Source organism: Lingula anatina, chromosome 4 (genome assembly GCF_051362555.1).
Source record: "Lingula anatina isolate TDL-2025a chromosome 4, LinAna3.0, whole genome shotgun sequence".
NCBI classification, from domain to species: Eukaryota; Metazoa; Brachiopoda; class Lingulata; order Lingulida; family Lingulidae; genus Lingula; species Lingula anatina.
Window position 1 is genome coordinate 17,247,297 of NC_141770.1, and position 20,422 is coordinate 17,267,718.

General features: G+C 39.4%; 1 protein-coding gene across 2 annotated transcripts in view; it reads right to left on the reverse strand.

Moving 5' to 3' along the window:
* Positions 1 to 167: 167 nt before the first annotated feature.
* Positions 168 to 20,422, reverse strand: part of LOC106180255 (protein APCDD1) — a 32,100-nt gene continuing 11,845 nt past the window's right edge. For both annotated transcript variants that reach the window (XM_013564205.2, XM_013564204.2), the window contains exons 3-4: positions 5,551 to 6,103; positions 168 to 2,778 (exon numbers count right to left, since the gene is read on the reverse strand). In XM_013564205.2, coding sequence (XP_013419659.2) covers positions 2,038 to 2,778; positions 5,551 to 6,103 — 1,294 coding nt within the window. In that variant the 3' untranslated portion in view covers positions 168 to 2,037. The remainder of the gene's footprint in view (positions 2,779 to 5,550; positions 6,104 to 20,422) is intronic.

A 20,422-nucleotide genomic window follows, 5' to 3' on the forward strand; every position in this document is an offset into this window, starting at 1 on the left:
ACTACATATACTAAGAAGATGAAGATTTATCTTTGTACAGCAGCCTAATAATTAATACAATTTTGAAATGACCGATGTCGTTCCTGCTAGATTAAACCAGGTCATTACGACCATTAGCAAAAGTGAATTTGTGTGTTCATAGGAAATGAAAAACATCAACATCAGGCTTCTATAATAATACATAGCAAAATTTATTTCATCATTATATCATGTATATACAAAGCTATAGAATAACATACATTATTTTTATGTACATCTGTTTCATGGTAGAACGCTGGGCTGGCCGAGCGTCACAGCAATGGTCAACTTAAAATGACCACATATAATTCAGCGATATAGGCCTACGCACATGAAAATTCCGTTTTGAGTTTTGACCATGCAGCGTTATTTACCAGTTCGGATGGACCTGATGTTCGCCTTTCTGTCTTCGGGATACTTATCTTTTATCCTTTGCTACCTTGACTTTTTACAATACCAGACAAATAATACAAAGAATTTAAGAGCACATAGTATCAAGACAGATTTAAATACTCATACTAGATATCATTTAAGCAAACATTATAAACATTATATTTAATTATAATAATAATAATAATAATAATAATAATAATAGCAGTCAAAAATCCGGCATGAAACCAACCAATGAAATCCTTTGTTTGTTGTTTACTTGCCAGCTCTGTGCTGTCTACAAGGCTATCAAAACTATAGTGCTTAGAAGATTAGCCTTCTTATTTACAAATAAAAAGAGATCTAAACCAAAATGTTGCATAACTCGTAAATAATGGGCTACAATATTTGAATATCATAAGTTTATAGAAAAGAAAGAAAGAAAAAAAACAAGGCCAGCTGCCCACTCGTTGGTCAACTTTGTGAAGCGGCCTAATGAAGAAAAGCTAATCAAATCTATCGTATACAGTCAATAGTGCTGGTCAAATTGAAGGCGTGGAGAGGTCATTGATCAGATACATTGCCCAGTCTACACAGCAGACGGAACCTGGATAGGCTTTTACATTCGTCCCATATACTAACCCCAATACTCTAACTAACCCTAACCTGTACTTATCATATGGGAGCCCGGACTTCCATTCCTATAGAGCTGCCATTTATGTCACACCGGCTTCTAAATAGCTCAAAGCCGTTACTCATAAAGGTGAAATCTGGATCGATTCTGGACCACCTTCAAGCTGGTTTGATACATAAGTTTATAAGTTTATTTCACGTCGGTTGGTACATGTACGATGTAGGCTTACTTAACTGAAGGAAGCAAGATTCGTTCTACACATTATAGCATTTATTTTAATAGGATATTTTCAAACAATGAGCACTGGCCGATTACAATAAAAATTGGATCATACATGTATTGTGGGGCCATCCACGACATTACCACCTCCTGCGACCTCCAAATCATCTTTGATGTGTATGATTTATTTTTATTTTCTATTCGATTCACTTACATCGCAGGTTGTCAGGTAGTTGCTGTAAATGATGAAACGGTCTTTATGGATGTTAGAAGAGGCTCAATTAAATAGATTTAGCACAGATGCAATGGCAACAGAAATCATATGACCCATCGTTTTGAACGGGCAGAAAGCAATGGCAAAAGTAAACTAATTACAATCCTGTGATTGCAGTAGATGATACCACTAATGTAATAACCAGCCAATTATCTACACGCTGACTCAAAGTCAGGCCGTGGGCTGCTAAGGATGTCGTGAAATATCTTACATCGTTTGCCTGTACGATTATTGTCTATCACCGCTCTGCGTCTGAATGGCAGTTTCTCTGTCTCGTTTCTGGTACGTTGCTGCCATATCCGTACGAGTCAGCGTGGCTGTCTGCATTGACCATAGCGGAACAGCGGCCGCCAGATCGCAGACAGTTATCTGAAGGACGCGTATGCCGATTTTTAAGGAGTAGCCGTAAATCCTCTATCACTAATAAATGGCGGATTTGCACTATTGTCACGTAAAATGCAATATACAAGTATAAATCTCAACTATCACAACCGCAAATTTGCATCAGAACGTTCCGTATCCCTCAGCGACTCGTGGCGAAACTTAAAATTAACGCAAGAATAGCACAGTACGTAGACAACACAGAACATGCACAACCCGAATCAACAGAATAGTCTTGGACGGTCGCTTTTTGTTCTACTTCAGCTAGGCATTTGCGTAAAGGCGGTTGAAATGACGTTGGTCTGTTGCTAGGTGACGACGGTTGCGCGCCGTCACTTGGACGTTGTCCTAGGTAGAGTTCGGTGCTCCGGTGGGTCGTTTCCAGCTTCAGTATTTCATATTCCACGTACGGCACCGAAACGCCAAGTCGGGTACACCCGCCCGTGTCTTGAACATCTTGAAATGCTCCGGTCTCCCACTTTCCAGGTATCCCGCACGAGCCCACGGGCTCGGCGTTCAGATTGTTAGCATATGTCTGCGTGTCAGGCCGAATCTTCATCACGGTGACGCTGAACTTAAACTCGCGCGCGCCCGGAACTTTCGCCGAGGGACCCTCGTTCGTGAAAGTCCCGCTAGCTGAGAGGGTGAAAGACGGCTCAGCGCACAGGGGATCGGTGAAGTGACTGTAGAAGCCATGCCACGTGGAGTCTTCCAGGTTGAAGTGAAGGCGACGCTTGACGAAGATGGAGTTTGGACGGGTCTCGCATCGCGTACTGATCCAGTCTCCATCGACCGTCCCTCTCTCCACGGATTTGACACGGAGACGGGGAGGCTCGAGCTCGTTGGTGAACTTCATTTTATCACAAAGGTGACAGCCGTAGCTCTGGAAAAGAGACATAAGTTTGGTTACAGGTGTCAGATATATACATTTAACCAAAACGACCCGAAAGAACATTTGCCTTTTATCTTTTTTAAATCTGTAATTGAGCATATTTTAATTTATACGTACTTGTAAAGGCGCCGTATATAATGGTGTATGTACACGTTCACCATATATGGTGACAAATTAAATAAATAAATAAATAAATAAATAAATAAACATTAATTGGAAATTGGGTTTTTGTTGCTTGGTTAATAAGATCATTAACCATAATATCAAATTCAGTTATGGTCGGTATAACAAGAGAGACTATGAAACAATCTACTAGCATCAAACATGTCTTTTGTCCTTATTATTGCCCATGTTGAAGAGTTTCAATATTGACAAGATCGCATAATTTACATGTATTTTTACCAAGTACATGCTTTGCATCCACAAACCTGCATAATTAAGTCGATTACTGTACGTTGGCCTTATTTCAAAGATACTAGTGAATAAAATCGCGACGGCTGTTGAATTTGGCTTTTTTTTAGACAAGCAAACAGACAGTGCGTACAGAGTAGGTAGGGCGATGGTCTTCGATTACACTTCCAAGGAGACAGAAGACCTGAGGCGAAGTAAAAATAGCAAGGAGGATGCGGAGTTCTTTGTTTTTACATGTTCGAACGACATTTACATTTCTCGGTGGTAGGATTAAAACCTTGTTTGAGAGACAGAATTAAGTGGGAAACGGACTGTCTGGAATATTATACCCCTTTTAACCGAATCTGAAAAACAATTTGCTTTTCAATTATTAGACGCGATGACCCTGAAATCTGACCTTGTTCACCGAGCGTTCGTTAAATGACTATTAGTAATAACACACTGTCACAGAAAAGAGCAGGACGCCATGAATTTTTGATGATCAGAACCGATGACTATAATACCCGGGTCCGCTGTTACTATATAATGGCGTATATTCTGGATTGTTATTCGCATTTTGTTTAATACAGGGGCCTGGCCACTGCTGTTGCACTTCTGGAACGGACATGGATATTTTAGCGGCTCCTAATCTCGCGGGAATGCGCTCTTCTGGTCAACGTGACAAAAAGCAAGCAATCGAACAGTAGGCTCGTGTTTCTGATTTATTTATATAGCCATTAGCCATGTCTGAAGGCACACACATATCTCTAGATGCACGTTCTTGAATTTACGCAATTAATTCCAAACAATAAAATCCTTTACATCTTCGTCTGTCTGGCGGCACTGGGTGTCCAAATATAGCTTACCCCTACTGTTCGGCGCAATAAATGTTGTATTCAAATGAAAGGCTATATTCAAAATATTAGCAGAACTTCTTAAGCTTAACTCGTTAAGCAACTGTGACGTTTATACCCTACCGCGTCTGAAGAATGCAAAAATGCACAAACGTGACCTTTTGTATTGGATAGGGGATTGGACAGTTTGATCTGGTAATTTATCCACTCGTTTTTTTAAATATCATTTTACTGACACTTGGATTTGTTTGTATTTTATTTTAAGAAAAGCCGCTTATGTGGGAGTTATAACTGGTTCCTTTATTGATGATTTGTTCAGCCCAGCAACGGTTTCGCTCAAACCGCTTAGTCAAAAGCTGAATTAAGCACACCGCTTGCTCATAAAAACTGACCACAGTGGCGGCTAAATCAACGCCGTTGAAATCCCGAACACAATAAAACCATAAAAACTATACTGGTTTCCCTGTGTAAAGAAAGGCTGTATCTGGGCGGTCTGTTTTATGCACAATTTTACAAGATGCTTACAAGACCTTAGGTACACTGTACTTTTCGGATACCTTTTGGACAGGGTAGGAAACGAACACCCCTACTAACAATACACCAATCTCGGAGAAATTTCACATATCTTTTCTTTCAAGTGTATTAAAAAATAAATTCGAAATGCTTTTATACGCAAACATTAAGCATCGATACGCTAATGCTTATAAAACTACAATTCTTACTAGGCAGTGGGCTGCATGTAACGCGGAAAAAAACATCGAGTATTTCATAGTGAGCTTTTTAAAGAGTTGATTACCACTTGAAATTCGACCCCATTAACTATATGTTCGCGTCCGCGTTACCTACGATGTTAATTGCGTTAATGAGCCACGCTAAAAATGTTAACAGTCTCAGATTACTAATCACACATCGCTACTACAGATTTTTTTTTCTTTTCATAATGCTAAGTCCCATGAAGCAGTTTAAGTTTCAAGGTGCCTGATGCAAAAAAAATAAAGAATACTAATTTCATTTCATCGGTTACATTTAATAGAAGTCTTCGCGTCACCCCTAGTGAATGTAATGATGTATGGTTTTTACCAGTGGAAGTTCAAAATGTGCACGAGAGAGAGAGAGAGAGAGAGAGAGAATTTTGCAGTGTCTTCCACAGCGTTAGTAGAGGAGAAACGTGAGGAGAAACCAATTGACTACATGCTTTTCAAATAATTGCCATCCCTTCAAATGAAATGTTTAGTGCAGTTTGGCAGAAGTTCTGAGAAAGCACTGATGACCTCTATTCTTAAACACATGTGCATCTGAGGTTTGTTTTTGCCAGTTTGCACTAATGATGAGACCTACTTCGTGCCCGCTGCAAATAACAGATGACCAAAATAAATCAAGTAATACAGATATGTTATTAATTGTCTTAGATTAACATCGTCAGTTATTAAGAGTATAAGGGCCGTCTAGTATTTGTGTGAAAAATATGAATATTGCAGTCTTGAAAACGAGGTTCTTACGTGGATAAAACAAAACTTACGTCTGTCCTAACGAGCGGAGGTTGGAACCCTTTGGGTCGGTACGAGGCTCTCTGTGTTTTGTCCGTGTGGATGTCACCCAGGAACAGTTCCGTCTTCAGTCGTCGATGATGATGGCGCTGTTCAATGCGAATAAGTTGCAATTCATGTATACTGAAGTACAAAACACTAGTACAATCTCGGTCTAGCACCACTATGCCGTCTCCGCCTTCCGAGCCGACTTCAACATAGTTGTAAATGTCGTAAGGGCTGTAGGAACGCCATCTTGATTTCACCAATTCCGGGCAGGTGCTGTTGATCATTCTTTCCAAAACCATGGTTTGCCTCTCTTCGTAAGGCGTCAGGGTCACTTGAGAGAGTTGATAATCGACTTCAGCCGCCCCTGGTATCGTCCACGAGTCCCTAATGTTTTCTAATTTCCCGCGCGAGACCACGCTGTAGAGTGGGACGGAGCATGCTGGGTCGGCGTAGAAATACTGGTGAGCGGTGTAGCGGCTATCGTTCTGAAATTTGTAACTCCGCAGAAGAAATTCTGGTCCAGGTCGCACTTCGCATCTGAAAGATAATGATAATGATACAGGGTTAATAAATTGTATGACAAGTGTATATCAAAATTACTCGTGCATTAAAAAAGAAAAGAAATAAATAAATGAATAAATAAATAAATTAATTAATTAATAAATAATAACAGGAAGTCAGTTTGGAGCTCGATCCAACCCATGAAGCTCATAATGGTTATTGACGATAAAGAATGACTAATTTAACTAGTATATGTCAGACAAAGTATTTTCGTAAGGATTTAAGCGTGCTTAAAAGTTTCGAAGAGACAGTGGGGTTTAGGGTGACGATCTCTTAAATCTGCCCAAAGTACTTAAGACCATGCGTTATTCAATAGTATGAAATAACAGATCGTCACCCAAGCGTTTCATTGATAACTTGACAACGCGCGCACGTGCATGTTCCACGAGCGTTCTCATGCAAGAGCCAAAAGGGTGGGTCGTATCTGATTTTCTTGATTCTGCTGTCAGTTCTTAATGAATCACACATGATAAATTAAGTTAAAACAATGGCTTTTTAAAGACAGGCCGTCGATCAACCTATTAATTACTTGTCTCTTTCACTGTATCAAGATCTTTTAGTAGAATTTTTTCACCTTATGGGCTGATTTTAGCGACCTTACACAATGAGAAACGAAGTCATTAATTTCAATGAAAGTCAAACAAGAGACGAATAAATGACATTCAGAATTCTCATTGCGTAGCTATCTTTTTTCATAATTTCATTGTGGGAGATAAAATAACACTGGGGCACCAGGCGAATAGAGTAGAAAATTGGATTTATTATCTGACTGGCCCGGAGTCGAGGAGAGCAGGGTCCCACTGGACCTATGTAGTGATGGAATTGCCACGTTTTTGATTGTCTATATTAAAACGTTGTTTTTATCGAACCCTTTCTCTCCCAGCCCGCGGTGCAAATGCACCTACACAATATTCAAGCGATATCAGTGAAAATGCAAATATCAGCAGAAAAGCTGGCATAGTGAAATGCCAGCGGAAACTATCAGTTTTCCTTATTGTGTCCGTCTGTCCTCAGGTCAGTTTTACAGTTTTTTTTCTTTCATTCACTACCTCTGCTTACGTAGGCTCAGGTTAGGTATTCATCGGTCTTGGTTTGTCTACGCACGCACGTGTGTGTGTGTGTGTGTGTGTGTGTGTGTGTGTGTTTGTATATGTGTGCGCGCGTGCCTGAGAGTGGGAATCTGACTGTTTTCAAGTGGACAAGATATCTCAAATAATCTTCACAATTTTTGATGAAATTGACAGGGTTGACATTTATTAAGAACAGAAAGACTCGATTACAGTTTCACTTGATTACAGTTTCACTTGCTCCCGATTACCGAATATCTTTTGAATATTTTCATTACTTTTATCCTTGTATTGGAGGAGTTCTGCCGTTTGGGAATGCTTTCCAATTCTACAATTCATTGGACATTACAAGTTCTACACCGTCAGGAAGAGAATGTATTATTCTGAAAATGTCCATCGAGAGAATGTCAATTTTCTTTCTTTTTTTTCAATAATGCCTATCTCAGCGAGCAGTTTTCGGTTCATGATCTCTGTAAGTGTTGGCTATTTATTCAACCAACTAAGGTTCTATGAAGTGTTTTGCAATTCCTCCTCTATTATTGAAATGCTAACAGTGTCTGAAAGTACTGGCATTAAACTGAAATGCCACCAGATAGGCGGTAGATTCTCATCGAAGGCCATGCTCTTCATTGGAGGATAATTTACTTGTTATTCGTAACGACAAATATTCATGAAAATTGCGGAAATCGCATGGGACCCGGAGATAATTCAGGGGCAGCGGGCTACAAAATTGCGATTTTTCACAACAAAAGAAGTTATCGACTGAAACGCTTGACAAGATTATTTGTGAATTTTAAGGGTGATTTGATTCTTTTCTGTCTATATTCTGCCTATATTCTGTTGCATACCGACAAATACGAAACAATGCCACCAGAGATTCGTTTTTATTGAGTACTTTTGCTCTTTTTTTTTTACAAGGAGAGAGAGAGAGCGAGAGAGAGAGAGAGAGAGAGAGAGAGAGAGAGAGAAGGGGGTGGTGGAAGAAGGTTGAGAAGATTAATACATTGTTATAACAATAAACTGATATATCTTTAATTTATAATAAAAACTCCTTGCAGTTTTTCTTCAACATCTCAAAAGCCCCCCCCCCAAAAAAAATTACTTTCATACGGAATTTCAGCCTAAATGGTAAAAGAAAATTAGATTTTCAAATATATCTCCAATTATACGCAGATTAATACTTTACTTTCATTAGGCAGACAAATTGTGCGTTTGGGAAAAGCTCGAGAGGAGCGTTACTTAGCCATCTCCCTCCTCATCCAATTTTATCCCTCCCTCAAGAGGGAAATTGAATTTCAAATCGAGCCTTCTTCCATCAAAACCAACACGACGACTCCAGTTTCTGCTACCGAAATCAATAAAGTACGGAAGATGAATTGCAATAGGGAGATGATACCGCCTTAATTGTGCACCGCAGTTAAGGTTTATTTAACTTGATTTTTTCTCTCCCTTTATCTCTTGTCCTCAAGTTTCCAAATGGCTTAACTTTACTTTTCAGGGTGTACGCAACAGCACGTCCGTTTTAATGCCTTTTTAATAGACACAAAACAGCTGAACACGCCATCAATCCTTCCACAAACATCACTGCGAAAAATACCTGCTAATCGCTTAAAGAGGTAATTTGGGAAACTCACAAACAAAGTCAGCTTTGAAAACGATGTATTTAACTTGATCGATGCGTTTTGAAGGACTTTATTCTTGTGACGCTCCACTTGCTTCCATTACTTTACATTTTTGTGCTGCTGTGTCGCGACTCCTGACAGCTGAGAAACGATGCGCAAATGGGGTTTTAATGAACTGCTGCTCGTAACTCGGTTCACCAATTCTCTCTCTCTCTCTCTCTCTCTCTCTCTCTCTCTCTCTCTCTCTCTGTGTGTGTGTGTGTGTGTGTGTGTGTGTGTGTTTGTGCGTGCGCACATGGTTTCACAGTTTGTCATCATATTTCTGTTATGTCACCTAAAAGACATAATTTAAGGAGAGTGATGCTACACGTAAATCTGTTACAGCAAGACCAAAATGACAACAAATAAATATTTTTAAGCCCAGTAAAAATCACTCCAAAGTGAATATTACAAAAAGGTAAAATATATCTTACTACACCTATTTGCTTATCGGCATACATGTATACAGTGTACGCATTCACCTTGCTTTCTTGATCTCCTGTCTTATTTTTAGCCGTGTTGCCGTGAATAAATTTACTTCGACACGACGATTAAAGAAATCACAAGCGCGACCAGGGCGAATCCTTTGAACAGATTCCTGCCGTCTTAAATTTGTTTTTCATTTCATGCCCGGCATGGCACTAAAACATGCTAGATCAATCAAAGGGCGGAAATCCTGCTTTGGTGAAAATATCAGGTCTTTCTTCCTTCCTTCTCCCTCACCTCCCTCTCTCTCTCTCTCTCTCTCTCTCTCTCTCTCTCTCTCTTCACCAACCGTTATGTGGTCAAAACAGTTAACTCACCTAGCGCGCCTTGTATATTCTTTTCCTCTATTTTTTTTTATTCGCAATAAGGTACAATAACCCAAGGCAGCCCTACGTACAGAAACAAGTACAGAAATAAGGACTGGTAGAATGCACTGTTGACACCAATCAAAACCTCGTCGCGTACTTTCTCCATTTCATGGTCTGCTAAATAAACAAGAGTTTCGTTAATTCATGCCGGGATTATTTGTCTCTTCACAGCGTCCCCCCAATCTACGTTAATTCTGTCGCACTGGCCACGCCCGATGTTAAAATTCACTGGTTTGTTAAACTGCTAGTATACAAGCAGACGACAGGCGGGTTGTCGGTATTAATTGACACCATATAATTTGATGGGACGCAGTGAATAACGCGGGTTGGTACACTGTTAATTTTTTCTGAAGAAGTCATTTTAAATTTTTGTCTGTCCAAGAAAGATTTTAGCTTGGTAGCTTGGGGTGATCAGGGATGGTTGTGATATCTGAGATGAGCTGGGCATCTTTGTAATACCGGTCACTGCCCCGGAACACCCATCTGGGAATTTAGACCGTTTTATCATATTGATATCATGAATTTGGTCGAAACGCTTCAAAGACCACACAGAAAACTTAATTTCTTCCCTTCAAATTTCAACATTTTCCCTTTATCACCCAAGTGCACCATATTCAAAACCGGTCACAGGATTACGATCTATAAACTTGAATTTAACAATTAAGTTTTTAGTTTCTTTGTATCTCTCGTAATGGAGATAGAGACTGGTGAAATTAATATTTGCGACGATAAAAATTTGAAATTGAGGACTAGAAAAACGGGCTCAAAAATCGTACATTTCTCAACAGTTTTGGACACGGTATATATACATGTACCTTGGTGATTAAGGCAAACTTGTTGAAAATGTCCATGGTTTATACATTTTTATTAATTTGTTACATAAGGGGTTAACGCGCACTGAATCCTCCTAAAAGATGTAAACCCCTGCAGTTAACTTTGGCTTAAGGGGGAGGTTGGGGGGGCGGATAGGAAGCTTAAGCTCGCATCAGGGACGTAAATTGCACGTCCTTGGTCTCAGCGACTAATGCCCCTATTTCACACAGACCACAAATCCCACGAATCGCCAGGAATTGACAAATTTCAGGATTCGTGGTTGAATCGTAATCAGTTCATGAAGTTCTTAAAAGATTCGCATATATTCGTAGTCAGTTCTTGCAAATCTTGATCAATCACGAACTGATTACGATTCAACCAGGAATCCTGAAATTTGTCAATTCCTGGCGATTCGTGGGATTCGTGGTCTGTGTGAAATAGGGGCATAACACAGCGGTGACCGGAGACATTTGGCACGTCTTGTCAGTACGCTGTAACGGGGAAACATACTACTGCATGTGTTTTCTGTGTTTTGAGTATGTGACGAGTTCTAAATGCGAACAAAAACAAGGGAAAACTTCGTTTAGCTGAATATTCTGTGATTACCAGAAAATTGATGCCGTATCCAGGTGTTTTCCTTCAAAGCAAAGCACAAAATATTGCAACCCACCAAAAATGAAAACAAAAACTTTATCTTCGAAGAACATTGTGAATTAAAAAGCAAATGATCTTGAATACCGATGGCAAGCACAGTTTCCAGAATTCAAAATTGCTATATACGCCCTTTTGGTGAGTAAAATAGAATTTATAATATTTCTATCAGTTGTGTAATACGAATCTCATACGAAAAGTTGTCATCCCTGTTCTCTGGACCTCGGGGCAAGACGACACCCAAATGTCACCTGGCAGGCCTGTCGCATCACACTGAGGGTGGTTGACAGCGACTCGTCATCTTATACATTTGCCCACCCTTAGCCTGTCTGGAAACCTTACCCATTGTATTTAGTTATATCAAGACTAGTGTTCTATTCATATTTAACACATGACTGGCTGACGTGAAAGAATGGATGACTCTGAATTTTTTATGTCCTTTTTTTATCTTAGACGGACAATTGGTCCATAGAAGACTTTCTTATAATCTTATATCTTGTGTTTACAGTTAACGGGATTTTGAAAAAAAGTGCAGATGAAAAGCTGCTTAATGGTGATCCCAGACAGTTTATAAAGGTAGGCCTGTCTTCTGTCGTTGCGTATAAATTCATAATATTAAACGGGTAGTTCATTGGGAATTTTTTAGCTTAAATCTCTTTCTTTTCAAATAATTTGCGCTAAGTCTTCCAAATGTTAAGTAGTGACATCCTTACTGTTTATCAAATATTGCGACACTATTGGCGCATAGGACAAATCGTGTGTGTGTGTGTGTGTGTGTGTGTGTGTGTGTGTGTGAAGAAAAAAATAGCGATGGGGTTGGGCCTCTTAACCCTCCGCGCTAAACACCTACCCATACGACCCCGACCCCTCCGGCACCCTCAGACTACACAGGACAATACTGGATGACATAGCCCTACAGAACCACATAGTCATATCGAGGGCAAACCAGTCCCCCGAAACAATACACTCTTATAGGGCATTACGGGCCAATACAGTCTCACAAGGAAAGATACAGTCCTACAAGACAGTCCAATATGGGACAACATGGTCCTATAGGACAATACAATTCAATACAACACAATGCAGCACAAAAAGGGCAACACAGAAGAAACAATAAGTGCAAAAAACCCTATCATCTGCACATAATCATGGTTACAATAAAAATGAAATATAAATAATTTTAGTTTCAGTATCGTGTACCATTATGGTCATTTAGTGTCCTCTGAGAAAAATTGTCAATTAAATTCGCCATCGTCACTCACTGACTTGGAAAGTAATATACAGTGTAAGAGTTGTTCAGTTTTAAATACACGCATGGCATTCAGGATAAAAAAAGTGGGAAATCGGGCTCATTATCGCGCGTAGACTAGTAAATGAAGCGAACTGATAGGTTCACCGGTTAAATAACCATGTACCAAGGCCGGTTCACATCACAAATCAGAACGGGTTCCATAACGTTCCATTTCTTTCCTCACTCCACCAGCCAGCTGCGACAAATGAACGGTCACAACGTGACCCGTGAATGAGTGAATGGATACCACGCGTAGGTGGACCTCCACTAGGCTGGTTACCGTCTGATCACAACAAATAATATGTGGCATCCAAAGATGCCCAACGTATCTCGTTCTGGCGTCGCCCGTGTGAACACACCCAATGAATTCGCTGATTACCTTGACACCCCGTATCACACAAAACCCAATCGTATTCGGGGATAATGCGGTTAGAAAAAGTCCTTGGCAATTTTGTAGCATGGAACTATTAGCGCGTGATCTCGAGGGGAGCATTAAGACTCGGCTCTCTGACGACTGTTACAGTAACACCCATTAATCACGCACTTGTTAAGCATCGATTCTGTCTCAATATCCAGTCTCCCCCGCCCCTTGGTCTTTAACCGCGGCCCCGGAGTCCGCATTCGATAAAATCGTGGTGTTGTGAAAAGAAAAAGCTGGGCAAGCCGAGTGTCTACGAAGTGTGGGTAATGTTCGCCGGAGTGTGGACGTGTCACCTCGACTCAGCTGGCCACAGTGTCGTGCAGGAAGCCACTTCAACAAATTGCATTAGATTTTAGCGTTTTGTTTTCACCTTGTACCATGTGTGAAGCTTTAGACGCAAACTATGGTAACATTCCTCGACGGGGCATGAAGTGATTTGAGCAAAGTACCCCCTTCCGTTCCCCTTGAAAACGTAAACTTTTTTAAAGACCTATTGCTGTTGAACATACCGGAGTTAAAAGCAAAATCAACTTGTCGGAATTATTGCGGAAGTGGACGTCATCTGTTTCATAGAAAAAGGACGGTAGAAATCTGGGAAATGACAGGTACTCCTGAAGTAGTATGTCTAGGAATGTGGCTGGGAGAGAAAATTCCTTGAAAATCAGGAAATCTCAATATCAGAACATTATACACAGCTTGTGAGTGTAAGACAAGGAAAGAAAAGAGCTTTAATGCTTATGAAATCACTGCGCTGCAATTTTTGTTTCTCACAACACAACTTGGCGCACTCAAAGAAAGGGTTTGTTCTTGGATGGCTTTGATATTCTCCTTTAAAAATTAATTAACGTCGTTTAATTACAGAAATGATAAATCAGAATCGGCATTTTCCCCACAGCTTGTAAAAGTCAGTGTCGCAAGTCCAATACCTTTGATCTCTACAACCTCTAATTCTTGCTGTGTTATTTCAAATCACAGTCAATTAATGCGACTTTTATATTTCCCCATCCCCGACTAAATATATCTATCATCTTGCGGTTATTGCTACTTTAGAGTTATATATGATAACAACGCCAGTTTATCACCCAGGACTATTACTTCTGTCGAAAATATTAGGGTGCCATACAAAGGACTACCCTCCATGACAGCGGTCAGTGTCGACTAGTAAGCACACACGACTAGTAAGCACACACGCTCGCCCACACACACACAAACACACACACGCACACATAAAGAATTTTAGTGCCATGTTTATAATCCCCACTGATCTTTGGCACACAAACATACTATCAAATCACACATTTTCTTCATTAAACTCTTGGAAGAAATAGACACACATACAATTGCATAATATGTGATATTGTACCATTATGTATCAAGGGTGATATTTAAGGCATATTTACGCATGACATGGAGGATACAGTGTGAACCAAACAGGACCTTAGGTGCAGTATTTCTGTGATTTTTCCGACTCATTTGGTACGTTTACGTTGTACGAAGGTGAATGAACCACGTCTTCATTGTACTTATCAACTTTGACATTCAAATAAAGTCGCCTTTTAAAACAAGTGATACCATAGAGATCGGAAATTAATTTGACCAGTGTAAGTTCCACAGAGTTGCAATTGCATAATATGTTAAATTAAACAAAGCGACTCTGGCTTTCAGCCGCCATATCGCCAAACAAAACACACAATATGTGATAATTATAAAACACAAGCTGAAACTTTTTCATACCGTTAGCTTACGGCCAACTAAAACGTACATGTAGGCCTTTATCAGACTGATGTAAGCAGATATTGTTACTCACTGCCCACTAGCTGGTTTAGTGGCCAGCATCCTCTTATATATGTCAGGTAGCTCGACCCTCCCCTACCCCGTCTTTATTCATGGGACTAAGGAAAATATTTCAGCTTGTGTTTTATAATTAAATCATATATGGTCCACCTACCAAGCTAATGACCATTTTTGCTCAAAAACACATAATACATTTGTTGTCCTCAAAATGTAGTTTTGGCGTGTCATAACCGTTTTCTTCATCCACAAAGGGGTAATAATATTGTCAACGAATATAACTTTGGAATAGTCCTGTAAAGTCCCAAGCGAATACCCGAGTGCTTGAGGTGGGAAACGGTTGAATGAGTCTGTCAGAGTGACTTACAACCGCCATACCTCGTAATAAACGGCTGAATCCTTTGAAAACGTCAGAAGAATCTCATTTACGTTTCTTATTGACAGAGTCGTCATCCTAAATTACGTGTCTGTGGTAGTAATCAAACGGTCGAATGCTCTGGTTACGCAAAATATTTTATTGGAGATGAATGAGGTGACTGGTTATGACTGAAAATCGTTACGGACGGTCGCATGGCTTATCCCTTATCTGCCTTGGAGTAGAATCGGAGATTGGAAAAACGTCGTGATATAATTCAGATGGCTTATACGTATATGAGTCACGGTTATTGTTCTTTCGTCGGACTTTTGAACTTATTGTGGGACCTTGTGCGCTCCTCTCCTCTCCACTTTCTCCTTTTTCTCTTTCATTCTCTCTTGCACGAATCGCATCTCAGCACCACCAACAAAACCATCTACAGAGTACATTTTCAGAATATTCTGGGCTTTCTTCTATCGGGCAGTATTACGCGTGAATGTTACTGGCAGTTGTAACATGGAATGCAACGCGTTTTAAAAGACCCGTGCAATCGTCCTTGTCGATCACACTCGTTATCGAGGACATTTTAACTTTCACCTTAAAGCAGAAGGTCGCATGCAGAATACATCTGAAAATGTGTAGACACCGTTTCCTTTCCCGTGGCCCAAGACACAATCCATTCAGTCCTCACTGGTCTTTTCAAAAAGGAACTACTTTCGAATCAAGCGTGTATTATTTCCCCCCTGTCACTAGTTGGATGACAGAATTCAAACGGAGAGCGTAACATCGACGTTTTTCGTAAAATTCTGCCAACGAAAGACTGGTTATCTCTCTTCGCTCGTGTCCGTTCTTTTCATTCCACACTTTACCGAAACGACTTTATGCTAAAGTTGCTAGATTGCACTGACGTCATAGACAGGCACTTTCTGGCGCTGACGTCACAAATCTGCACGCTCTTGTGATATCTTCTATCATTGCAACAGATAGTGAAAATGATTGTCGAGTGTTTCTTTAGCTCGCAATTACGCATTTTTATTTAACCAAAACTTTGTGTGAACAGATAATTTATCTCAAACACTTAAAGTCTTTTTAAATAGTAGTCTGTCAGCGTATTAGATTGCCAGAAAAAAAGGATAATTCAAGCACGACGGGCTATCTCTAATTTAAAGTTGCTTTAGTCGTCTTTGACGACCGGTCGTAAAGAGGGCAGGCGAGCGCAATAGATCTGTTGTACATCGATCTAAATCAACCAACAAATACGAAAGTCGGTGTTGGGGGTTGAAAAAAGGGCGTTTTCGATTACGTGTTTCCGTGGCGAACACATTACCTTGAGCAATAAACTCAGTGAAGTCTTTGGGTGACCTGAACTTAGTTCTCGGCCAGGTGCTCTACAAAATCTGAGTCAACTGTATTGAAAATCATAATGAAACAGGTGTGTGAATTAAGGAATATAATGCCGTAATACTTCGAGCTAATTCCTCGTATCTTCTCTGCTAGTTTAACAGAACATGATTAGATTAGCTAATTCTACTGGTAAACGAACAATGGCCACTTTAAGGGAGATCGCCATGTTTGATTTATAATTTACAAGCGGCGGGCCGGCGTAATGATAGCCCGGCTTATTACGTCATAATACACTGATTAAATCCGAAATTCGAATCCCAATCGGGAAGCCACTCATAAAATGTTGCTCTTTACTTCAAGGGTGGAATGTTTGTGCCATTAAAACTCGCATCCCGCTGTGAAAACCTGCGGCAATTAGCCCCGGAGTGCTTCAGGATATGAATTGCCTTTGGACTCGGAATATAGCCCCGTTGCGAGTTTTGGCATTAATTTGCTGGGGGCCAATGAAAGGTTCAGCAACTAAGATTATTGAGTGTTAATGATGCTGGGAATTAACATCGTTACAAATTTTCTCCGCTGCTGAATCGGAAAGTAGTGGACTTGGCTTAATACGTCTTCCAAAGAATAGGCCTGAAATCTAAATCTATTTTATTATTTATCGCCGTCAATCCCATATTGCTTTTGCACAATATTGTTAGCGTACTTTAAGATACATATAATGTCTATACGTTTATTACTTATTTATGATTTTTGAAGCACAAAATGTGTATTGCATTTTGACTATAGAATACCAGAATTAATTATTTTTCTCCAGCCCGTTGGAAAAGTAGGAGTAAATCGGTAGAATTAGACGGTGAACTCGGGGCGGTTGTCCTTAATATCCCGTTTGTCAAGTTAGAAAAACAACTAGAGAAACAAATCGTGCGGAGTAACACCTCTTATTTGTAGATACTGAAGTATAACACCAAGTACTGACATTTACTGAAATTCGTTCATTAAGTAAAAAAAAATATATATATATGACAAATTGCCAAGAAGCGATACCGAAAATCCCGTCGACATTTCGCCCAAAGAGACTGCTCGTCAGATACGTATTAATTTATCTGTAGTCCTGCGTGTCTTCAAATGGCGTGTCACGTCCTTGTTTTTTTAAGAAAAACAAGTTTTCTTCCCTGACATAAGAATAATATTTCTGTGAAGAGAAAATACAAGGAATTTTGGCATGTTGCCGTGCACTTGTCCTAAGCAATTTGAGTAAAATATTGACTTAAAAACATAAATTCGTAGGGCTCCTCTAAGTTAAGAGCTGGAAAAATTAATGAAAAGAGGTACAGGAAATATTGTCAAAGAGGCCAAGATATTTTTATCGTCGCACAAATTTCACGAACTTTTGCTTAAACTGACAAATTGACTAAGCCCATGCTAGTCTAACAACGTTAAGCACCAGTGAATGGAGGCTCTTCACGCATTATTAACTTTTCAAAGCGAATTTCCTCTTTGGTTTGAGGATCTCTTCGGTGAAACGGCACTAATAGGTTAGCAATTAGTAACCTATTTATCAAATAAACGACTTTGCGCAGTTCCAGGGTTAAGCAAGTGTGTGCTGGTATGTAAATATGCATGCATGCACGGACGCGTGGACGCAAGTATGTATGAATACGTGTCCGTTCGTGGGTGTGGGCACGCGCTCTAACTCCGCGCATATACTTGCTAATGAACCTAGCGTCCAGGATGAAATGCCTTCGTACGGCGTGCAGTCCCCCGATGGACGAACATTTCAGATTTGTTGCTAAATCTTTTATTCTTTTTAATTTTTTTATTTAATTTTTTTCAAATCCGTGAACTGAAATCTGGGAGGGAACAAGGACTGAGAGCGAGGAGAGCAATCTGGAGACAGGTGTTTCTCCGCAATTGGAAGGCGCTATATGGACACTTTCAGAACACGGCACTTCAAGCGTATCCTGGCACTTACGTTACCAGTTAAAAGAAGGGTTCTCTTCCATGAATAACATTCCGTATCGCTTTTAAACATGTTTGCCATGTACTTTCCACATAACCCTGGTTATCACATTTAGTTATCCACTTCTCGCCATGTTTACGTGTCTAATGGAATTCCAAAGTTGGGTCTGGCACTTGGGGTGAGCAATAATTATAAGTGAACTGGAGAAGCCAACTAAAACAAACATACATACTGTTGCAAGAAATTTCGTAGTTTCAAAGGTCGTTCTGAAGGCACCTGCGTCTGATTTTAACCTGAGTGTATACTTGTCTTCTGCAGCCTGCATGTGCCCTTGTACATACCTCTCTCTCTCTCTCTCTCTCTCTCTCACACACACACACACACACACACACACACACAGAGAGAGAGAGAGAGAGAGAGAGAGAGAGAGAGAGTTATGAGTTTAAAGAACAAGGCAGCAAAGCTGTCAAATGTACAGACAAAGAACAGAAAATAGAGATGCAAATAAGTGAAAAATTAAATTTTCACAAAAAACTGTTAAATTGCCAGAAAAATTTACCAAACAGACTGCGTTGCCTATTGAAGCTGTATGTTAGACCCATGTTTCTTTCCTGTAAGTTTGAGAACAGTAAGTGACATGATTTCCCTTAAATGGTCATCATAGGAGCAGTACCCAAAATAGGGGTTTCTTCAAATTTTGATGCAACATTACATAATGTTTAACAGCATAATGACAATCAAATGTTATTAATAAAATATTAGTAACATGGACATTCAGAAAATGTGACAAGCAAAAGTCTTCAAGATCATGGAACTTTAAAGTCACACCTTGAAAATGCCAATATGTGAAAAATTAAATTTTCACAAAAAACTGTTTAACTGCCAAAATAAATAAATAAATAAATAAATAAAAATACCAAACAGCCTGAATTGCCTACTGAAGCTGCATTTTAGTCCCATGTTTCTTTCCTGTAAGTTTGAGAACAGTAAGTGACATGATTTTCCTTAAATGGTCATCATGGAAGCAGTGCCCAAAATAGGGGTTTCTTCAAATTTTGATGCAATATTACATAATGTTTAACAGCTTAATGACCATCAATTTTTAATTATAAAATATTTGTTTCACAGATATTCAGAAAATGTGACTAGCAAAGGTCTTCAGGCCCATGGAACTTCAAAGTCACGCCTTGAAAATGCCAAAATGTAAACAAGACAGCACTGTTCTGAAATGGGTTTATTTCCATTTTTAACACTTTTTTAACATAAAACAAAATAAACATTTTACTGCCATTTTATATGACCAACTAAGAAAATTGATGAGATGGGAAAAGTATCAATAGAACAGTGTTAAATGTCCAATTTCCTCCATTCTGAGATTCTGAACATAGTGGATGATTGAATCTGAAAAACTGCAATGATATGAGTTTATTTCCATTTTTGACACTTTATTACACAATACATGATAACAAGTTTACCATGTTTTTTACATAATCAACTAACAATGTTGTAAAGATGCAGGAAATATCAAACAAACACTTTTAGGCATCTTATTAGTTAAATAATGAGACTGTTAACATGCCTAATAATTGAATCTGAGGAAATGTGAAAAACAGTATAACTTCTAAAATAATGGCCTGATTATGCTGATTTTCGAACTCAACCTGCGTTTTAGTAAGATTGACCACTCCTGTGAGTATGATTACAATTGGCCAATCCGTTTTTCTTATATTGTGTTATCAGTGTTGTATTTATATTGAAAATAGTGAAAAAACAGCATAAATTCCCTAAAAATGGCCCAATCATGCTGATTTTCGAACTTGACCTGCGTATTATGAATATTCATCAGTTCTGTAAGTTTCAAGTCAAAAGGTAAAATGGTTTTCCACTTATCGTGTTATCGGTGCTGCATATATGCTGAAAAAAGTGAAAAAACAGCATAAATTCCCTAAAAGTGACCCGATCATGCTGATTTTCGAACTTGACCTGCATATTATGAATATTCATCAGTTCTGTAAGTTTCAAGGCAAAAGGTAAAATGGTTTTCCACTTATCGTGTTATCGGTGCTGCATATATGCTGAAAAAAGTG